Below are 9,207 nucleotides of genomic sequence, written 5' to 3'. Positions count from 1 at the left end.
TTTTTTTTTTTTTTTTTTTTTTTTTTTTGTGGTGGGCCGAGTATAAGAAAATAGAAGCCCAAATTACTGACCCAACAGGTCTACGAAACCCTAATCTGAAAACAGAGGTATAAATAGACTCCGCCTTACTAATCCCATTTCTTCGGCGATCTAGGGTTTTAGTTGACGCACGAGGAGGAAAAATGCCGGCAGGACATGGAGTTCGGGCGAGAACGAGGGATCTGTTCGCGAGGCCGTTCAGGAAGAAGGGTTACATTCCACTCTCGACTTACCTAAGGACCTTCAAGGTAGGCGATTACGTCGATGTTAAGGTGAATGGTGCGATTCACAAGGGTATGCCTCACAAGTTCTACCATGGTCGTACTGGTCGCATCTGGAACGTCACCAAGCGCGCCGTCGGTGTTGAAGTGAACAAACAGGTCTGATGAACTCTCTCTCTCTCTCTCTCTCACGTCCCTTCAACTTTTTGTCTTGTTGGATTAGGATTGGAGCTTAGAGTGAGATTTTGGATTGTTTGATCTGTTAGTTTGATATTGAAATGTGTGATTGAGCATTGATTCGTATTATGTAAATCTCATCCGCGAGCTCAATAGATTTGTATCTCTAAGATTTCGGTTTCTATTATCCAGTGGCGTTGGTCTTGATCCAGTTTCAGATTCGAAATTGTGATTGCTTAGCTTTAATATAGCCTTATCATTGATTCAATACTTGGACTCCTTGTCATTGAATTGCTAGTTTGTTTAGTTTCATGACTATTGCATTTCTGTAGTTTGGCGTCAAATCACCCACTAACATTTGTATTAGTCAATCTTGTCTCTATATATGTTATTGTGTGCTGTGCGATTGCCCTAATGACAATAACACAAACCTTTTTTTTTTGCAATTGCATATCTTTAGTGTATCATTTACTGACATATGTATGTCTGGGGGTGTTTCAGATTGGCAACAGGATCATAAGGAAGAGGATTCATGTGCGTGTGGAGCATGTGCAGCAATCAAGGTGTGCTGAGGAGTTCAAGCTGAGGAAGAAGAAGAACGATGAGCTCAAAGCTGCAGCCAAAGCCAATGGTGAGACAATAAGCACCAAGAGACAGCCTAAAGGACCCAAACCAGGATTCATGGTCGAAGGAATGACCTTGGAGACTGTCACTCCCATCCCTTACGATGTTGTCAACGATCTCAAGGGAGGCTATTAGTTCTATCTTCCCAGTGTTTTGCAGTTTCTTCTTGCGTATTTTGAGTTTCGTCTTAGCTACAATTTCTGTAGACTGCCCAGATATTTTACGAAGCTTAACTTTCGTCTCGTTTATAACTTTCATTTTTCCTTATCTCGTTCTTTTTCTAGTGTTATATCATTGATTCACCATCTTTATTTAGCGATGAACAAATTGGCTTCGTTCGTTGATTTAAAAGCAGTGTGGAATCAATTAAAATTTAATCTTTTTAAATATGCTCACAAGATTATAGAAGAATTTTAGCTTTTGAGTTTTGAAGTAGTACTTGAATTTGATTTATATATATATGGATGATCAGATTAATTTTTGGTTATAATCAGCTTCCTTAGCTAAAGATTTATATATAAAAATTTAATGTCTGGAAAAAGAGATATAGAAGAGTTTTAGCTTTTTAAGTCTTGATAGACACGCAACAAAGAAAAAAAAAAGGAAAAATTAAAGATAGAGAGGAAGGTAGAAGGCGATTAACTTTTATTTTTGTATAATTTGGTAGGTTTTGTTTCAGTTTCCTTTTTTAAAAACAAAAATCCAATTTGTTTAGTTCTCCTATATTAACTCTATGACTTGCTGAGAGTTGTATATTTCTATTATATTTGTTATATTTCTCAGCTTTTACTTTCAAACCCAAACCTCTAGTTTCTCTCGTTCTGAAAAAGCTTTTGTTAAACAGGAGGTAGATATGGCAGACGAGCTGCTCAAGATAATCGAGACACTGAATAATCCATGGGAACTATCAAAGTTTAGAACCATGACTCAAAACTATACCCACGGTATAATCGGAAAGACCGAATTCAATAGTCTTTTGCTTGGGCTAAAAGAAAAATATCTTGGTGATCGGAAGATTGATGAGAAGAAGACGAAAGAAGATCCACGGATTAGGGTTAAACTATATAGTACTAATCCTAAAGAGAAGATGGAAGTCCAATCAGAAGTGAAAGAGAAGTTGAGTGACTTATTGAAGGCCATCGAGGAAAGACTAAGTTCGTCGAAGATGAGACTCTACACTTCCTTGTGTAAAGGCTTCCACTCCCATAGATTCGGGTATGACAAATTCGTTACGTATCTTCTACAGTTGATAGATCAACACAAGAGTCTTTATCAACGCTTCATACGACTTGCCTACGGTGATAAGGGAAAACAAAAAGTTGAAGTTGAAGAGACCCGACACGATGAAGACTGTCTTGGTGGTGATCCAAAGATTGGTCCGCAAGAGCGAGGGTGGGATGAGACCAACGTGGAGAGAAAGAATAAGAAAAGAATCTTGTCTCCAAAGGTTTTGAACCTCCCTCTAAAGAAAAGGAAAAGGTCTAATCCTGAACGACGAGTGACACCTAACTATAGGCTTATCCCCGAGGAGCTACGGTCACCGGTCTCAGACCCGGTACTGAACAACACGTGTGTTGTGAAGAGATATGATGATTTCGAGGGAGGTAATAAGGTGCTAACCGGTACCGAAGAAGAGATGATTAAATGCGAAGATCAGATGTACGAGGCGGATATGTTGATGAGTGGTTTGAGAAATGCAGTGGACAGTGCGAAGAGAGTTATGAGGGGAGAGATGAGAGTGGAAGATCTTGGAGTGAAGTTTTACAGATGCCTTGAAGTGTTATATGATGGAGACATGTTTGAGATAGTGAGAGAAGATCACCAAGGAGCTTTACCTCTGATCTTGATACGGTTGAATCAGAAACTGCGTGAGCTCACGGTTGCTCGAGAACGCTGGACAAAACGGTCCAAAACAAAAGTATGAACAAAACGGTCCAAAACAAAAGTATGTGACAAAATAATGCATAAAATGGTAGTCCTCTGTATTAGAGACGTTTGTTGTTTGTATTAGGATCACAAAGGATGCCTTTGATTTTCTTTAATGCATTTTTATTTTATAATTTAAATAATTAATAAATGTTTTTACTTTTCCAAAAAATTAGTTAATACATGCATGAAAATATGAAGCATTCTCTACCAAAAAAGAAGAAGAAATACGAAGCATAAGACAAAAATAATTAACAATAATACAATATTAAAACATATCTATTCTAATAGAGAGGGTATAATAATTTTTAGTGATTTTTGAAATATTAAATAGCCTTTTTAAAAAATAAAAAATTTTGTCTTAAGCCGGCAATAAAGACAATAAAGTCAAGGATGCGTGTGCAACTAGACACAATCATCAGCATACATCCTTAACCATCACGATATATATAATCCTAAAACCTTACAAAGTTCTATAAATAACAATGCCAAACCATAAAAAATACAGAAGATTTTAGGGGAAGCCCACCATAATATGTCAACAAGGATGAGTGCACAACTAAAACCCATCACCAGCATCGTGTAATACATCCTAAATGTCTTTCCATTGTTGTCAATCCAAGGGACGAATTCGCATGCATCTAGAAGCAATCCCATAATCATGTGAAACCTAAAGTAATAAGGCAAAAATTCTTTCTTCACCATCCACATGAAGCCTAGGCAGGAATAGACCATGAACAACCTATTTTGCAGTCTGTTTGCTGCTATTGGGGTGATTGAGTTTTCGTCTTCAGATGCTCTCACACGCCTTGGTATTCTCCGGTCAAGGAAAAAGATATGGGTAGACGATGATGAAGATGCCAAGTGATTTGCTGCATNTCTGTATTAGAGACGTTTGTTGTTTGTATTAGGATCACAAAGGATGCCTTTGATTTTCTTTAATGCATTTTTATTTTATAATTTAAATAATTAATAAATGTTTTTACTTTTCCAAAAAATTAGTTAATACATGCATGAAAATATGAAGCATTCTCTACCAAAAAAGAAGAAGAAATACGAAGCATAAGACAAAAATAATTAACAATAATACAATATTAAAACATATCTATTCTAATAGAGAGGGTATAATAATTTTTAGTGATTTTTGAAATATTAAATAGCCTTTTTAAAAAATAAAAAATTTTGTCTTAAGCCGGCAATAAAGACAATAAAGTCAAGGATGCGTGTGCAACTAGACACAATCATCAGCATACATCCTTAACCATCACGATATATATAATCCTAAAACCTTACAAAGTTCTATAAATAACAATGCCAAACCATAAAAAATACAGAAGATTTTAGGGGAAGCCCACCATAATATGTCAACAAGGATGAGTGCACAACTAAAACCCATCACCAGCATCGTGTAATACATCCTAAATGTCTTTCCATTGTTGTCAATCCAAGGGACGAATTCGCATGCATCTAGAAGCAATCCCATAATCATGTGAAACCTAAAGTAATAAGGCAAAAATTCTTTCTTCACCATCCACATGAAGCCTAGGCAGGAATAGACCATGAACAACCTATTTTGCAGTCTGTTTGCTGCTATTGGGGTGATTGAGTTTTCGTCTTCAGATGCTCTCACACGCCTTGGTATTCTCCGGTCAAGGAAAAAGATATGGGTAGACGATGATGAAGATGCCAAGTGATTTGCTGCATATATATTCTAGAAATTAGAGTTTGCGGTGCTATCAAACAAGCACGAAACATTAATAAATAATCATATGCTAATACCTAGAAGTGGAACTATCTGTATCTGTCTTGAGATTCTTGATGTTGGAAATGAACCAACAACATTGGAGACGCACGCTCTAGTTGGTTTCAAGTGTTTCTTTAGCCATGGACTCTGATGATTCCTGCAAAAATATGCAAAACACACAAATGTATTAATTAATTAAAGACTGATTCAACGTAACTGAGGATTTTTCCTTTCTCAATAATTTAAGATATATAGTGATGTCTGGTCATAACTAGTGGGAATATAAATATAGTCCCCGAGTTCGAACCCTAATTATTTTGTCGCAACACCTTTTATATACTATTGTGGTTTTAAAAAAACACCTTTATATTATATATGAATAAATTTGTATATATGGCAAATCCGATGAGAAATACCAAAAATCAACTGATGCATACAATGACGAAAAGAAGAAGCAAACCTTAATTACAATCAACTGAAGAAGCAGAAAATAAAAATCAAAAGAGACGAATAAAACCTCGGAACGAAGAATGAAAGGGAGACACGATCCTTGAAAGTCGCCAAACCCTGCATAATTTACTCGGCGGCTCGAGCTTTCGAGGCCTTAAGGGTTTTCTTAATTTTTCAAAGCTAAAAAGGTTGGATTGAAATATATATATATATATATATATATATATACAAACCCTAAAGACACAAGAGCACAGGTCGTTGTCCAAACTCGGAGCCGTAAATTAAATGGGCCGCAAAAAAAGGAAAAAAAATAGACGAAAGCCTAATATGAACGCAATAAAGCTTAAAGCCTTTAAACGATGTTCTGGTAATGTTGGTGTTAAAATGAGTAATCCGATCAAATTCATTTGGGTTCAAAATTTTTAATATATCCCTTCTAAGCAACTAAAACTTGATGGATTAGGGTTTAATCATGGCTTTTCAGTGGAAGTACGAGAACGGGAAGAGAAGAGAAGTTCTGTTTTTGGTTTGATCCAAATCAAGCGCCTTTCATGCCTATACCCTCATTCGGAACTCCCACCATAGATGAGTACTATGATCATCTTCTTCTTTATTAATTTCTTAAGAAATAGTATCATTTATTGTCATTCAAAATAAGAAAAGGAAAAGTTATGGACCAAGCCTGATACAATTATAAAAACGTAACGTTCAACATAACCATAGCACACTAAGATATAAAGCCATTTACAAAACAGTGCCACTCTTAAATTATTCTTGCAAGATCTCATCAACCCACAAATAAAAAATAAAAACTATTTCATCAGCAACTTAGGCCTGCGACTTGGCAAAGATCTTCTTTGCGAATTCAGCGAGCTTTGCAGTCTCAGGCATGACAGGTTTTACAGCGGGACCGTTACAGAATAGCTCAGCCCATTTGCATAAAGAAGGTGTCTTGGCCTCATCATCAAGAAGTTTATGGCTAGCTGCTTACTCGGTGACTCTCAACCAAGCCAAGAAGCTCCCGAGGAAAATGTCGAGGTAACTGATGTTGTCACCGTTGAAGAACGGTTTTCCTTTGCTGTAATCGATGAACGCCTTCTCCAGAAGCGCATTCCCTTCTCCTTCAGCTTTTAAATAGAAAGTTACTCAATATTTCATTATTGAGTATTCCAAAATGTTTTGTCAATTAACTAAACCGGTTCATGGATTTACAGATTTTGGGTAGGCAACAACATTAGTTAGGCAGTTTCCGAACCGGGGAGCCTCCACAACAAATTTACCAACTTTACATCGACCTGAAAGTGAAACTAGTCGCAAAGAATTCTCTCTAGTAATTTTTAAAACAAAGTTCACATCTTTTATGGAATTCAGGAAGATAACAAAGATATTATGAGGATCGGGTTTTGGACCTTGCTAACACACACAATAGGATAACAACCTAATTTGAAACAATAATTTAACGTTAAGACCATTTCACTAAATAGATTTTTAGAGGTATAAAAAAGGATTTTATTGAAGGATAGCTAGAAAAATTATTGTAAAAAACGTTTTAGGTGATGCAAAGCTCGCCATAATATAAAGTCAACAAGGAGGTGCGTGAAACTATACACCATTCATAAGGATACATCCTTAACCATCATGAGAATCCTAATAACGTACAAAGTTCTTTCGATATTATTACCACAACAAGGCCACAGAAGAGGAGTATGGGCAAAGACCACCAATATATAAAGTCAACAAGGAGGTGTATGAAAGTAAAACCCATCACCAGCATCGTGTAATACATCCTAATTAACCTTCCATTGATATTAATCCAAGGGACGAATTCGCATGCATCTAGAAGCAATCCCATAGTCATGTGAAACCTAAAGTAACGAGGCAAAAGTTCGTTCTTCACCATCCACATGAAGCCTAGGCAGCAATATACCATGAACAACCTGTTTTGCAGTCTGTTTGCTGCTATTGGGGTGATTGAGTTTTCGTCTTCAGATGCTCTCACACGCCTTGGTATTCTCCGGTCAAGGAAAAAGATATGGGTAGACGATGATGAAGATGCAAAGTGATTTGCTGCATATATTCTAGATATTAGAGTTTGCGGTGCTATCAAACAAGCACGAAACATTAATAAATAATCATATGCTAGTACCTAGAAGTGGAACAATCTGTATCTGTCTTGAGATTCTTGATGTTGGAAATGAACCAACAACATTGGAGACGCACGCTCTAGTTGGTTTCAAGTGTTTCTTTAGCAATGGACTCTCATGATTCCTGCAAAAATATGCAAAACGCACCAATATATTAATTAATTAAAAAAAAGACTGATTCAACGTAACTGAGGATTTTCTCCTAACTAGTGGGAACACATATAGATATTATCCCCGAGTCCGAACCCTAACTAATTTGTCGCAACACCTTTTATATATTTTGTTTATAAAAAAAAAAAAAACACCTTTATATTATATATGCATAAATTTGTATATGGCAAATCCGATGAAAAATACCAAAAAACAACTGATGCAATAAGAGTTGAAGAAGCAAACCTTCATTATTAACTGAAGAAGCAGAAAATAAAAAACAAAAGAGAAGAATAAAACCTTTGAACGAAGAATGAAAGGGAGACACGATCGGTGGAAGTCGCCAAAACCTGCATAATTTACTCGGCGGCTCGAGCTTTCGAGGCCTTACGGGTTTTTTTATTTTCTTCAAAGCTAAAAAGATTGAACTGAAATATATATTATATATAGGGTAGGTCATTTGTCCAAACTCGGAGCCCTAAAATAAATGGGCCGCAAAAAAGGAAATGTAGACGAAAGCGTTTGTACGTTGGATCGGAAGAGGGCCATTAGAGCATGTCCAATGGTATGCATATAGATTATACTCGCCAGGCGCACGTTCTCTATTGAGAAATAGCCAGCCTCATCCCCTACCGCCCAAAATTGGTATCCCTGATTGGACACCTTTCAACCAATCTTCTTTTTTTTTTTGCTTATTTTCAAATAATTAAGAATGGAGTAGGAAGAAATCACCAGGTGGAGCCAAACCCACATAAGAACCTGCTGCTGGAATCAGATCATTGCTTATGAACCTATACAAAAATCAATGTTATGGAATGTTAACATTTTAAGAATCAAATTACAGAAGCAACACAAAATAAAGAACGAACCAGGAAATGAGGATATAAAATAACACTAATACCAGTCACGGATAAGTAATCTACCACGGGCCGTGCCACGTTCTTCAGACTTTGGATATTCCTCAGATGCCACAAAGCTATAGGGCCAACTTTCAACCTCAGCCATCAATTGCAGATTAACTCATTTAAGTAATTCCTTACATTACCACAAATCTATTTTTGTATTCAGCAAGTGGGATGGCAATTTGCTTCTCTCGTACCTTTATCTTAGCATCGTCCCATAAGCAAAGTGGATCATCTCCATTGGCTGTGGAATTTAGGTAAATGAAAACAAGGCCATATACTTTCTTCCAAGCGAGGCATCATGGTTTTTCCGGCATAATGGGTACTATGAAACACCTGCAAATAACCGTTATTCAAACCAAGATCAATATTGTACTTCTAAGTATTATATTACAACATCCACCACATTTGTCACAGGGACACTTACTAGTTACTGCAAGAGTGGTTGGGCCAACATGTGACGTGAGGTTTTGTTTGAGTGGTCCGCCTGATCGAAACTCATTACTGGGCGTAATTTGCCAGAATCCAACAGGTGGATCGAAGGATATCCATCCATGTACTCTCAGATCATGATTCTCACACGAGTATTGGTTCTTAATAGGATGCTTCAGAGAGACTGTTATCCTGATGTCATTACTTACACTATATTGATCGAAGCTACTTGTAGAGATAGCGGTGTTGGACAGGCCATGAAGCTTCTTGATGAAATGAGGGACAGAGGATGTACACCAGATGTTGTCACTTATAACGTTCTCGTGAACGGTATTTGTAAAGAAGGGAGATTGGATGAGGCGATCAAGTTTTTGAATGACATGCCGTCTTCTGGATGT

The 9,207-nt window shown here is 36.9% G+C and overlaps 2 protein-coding genes across 2 annotated transcripts in view; both read left to right on the top strand.

Moving 5' to 3' along the window:
* On the top strand, positions 131-1,374 carry LOC104739564 (60S ribosomal protein L21-1). Its single transcript, XM_010459962.2, has 2 exons — positions 131-419; positions 939-1,374. The coding sequence occupies exons 1-2, from the start codon at positions 183-185 to the stop codon at positions 1,194-1,196; spliced, it is 495 nt and encodes a 164-aa protein (XP_010458264.1). The 5' UTR covers positions 131-182; the 3' UTR covers positions 1,197-1,374.
* The window catches only part of LOC104743198 (putative pentatricopeptide repeat-containing protein At1g09680), a 3,627-nt gene continuing 3,351 nt past the window's right edge, over positions 8,932-9,207 (top strand). The window contains exon 1 of the mRNA XM_010464307.1: positions 8,932-9,205. Within this exon, the coding sequence (XP_010462609.1) occupies positions 8,932-9,205 (274 nt within the window). The remainder of the gene's footprint in view (positions 9,206-9,207) is intronic.

Source organism: Camelina sativa, chromosome 14 (assembly GCF_000633955.1).
Source record: "Camelina sativa cultivar DH55 chromosome 14, Cs, whole genome shotgun sequence".
NCBI classification, from domain to species: Eukaryota; Viridiplantae; Streptophyta; class Magnoliopsida; order Brassicales; family Brassicaceae; genus Camelina; species Camelina sativa.
The sequence above is the reverse complement of the archived record's forward strand: the minus strand, read 5'-3'. Positions and strand labels throughout refer to the sequence as shown.

Coding starts and splice junctions, on each gene's coding strand:
- LOC104739564 (XM_010459962.2), top strand. CDS start 183: ATGCCGGCAGGACATGGAGTTCGGGCGAGAACGAGGGATCTGTTCGCG. Junction 420..938: donor GTGTTGAAGTGAACAAACAG/GTCTGATGAACT, acceptor GGGGTGTTTCAG/ATTGGCAACAGGATCATAAG.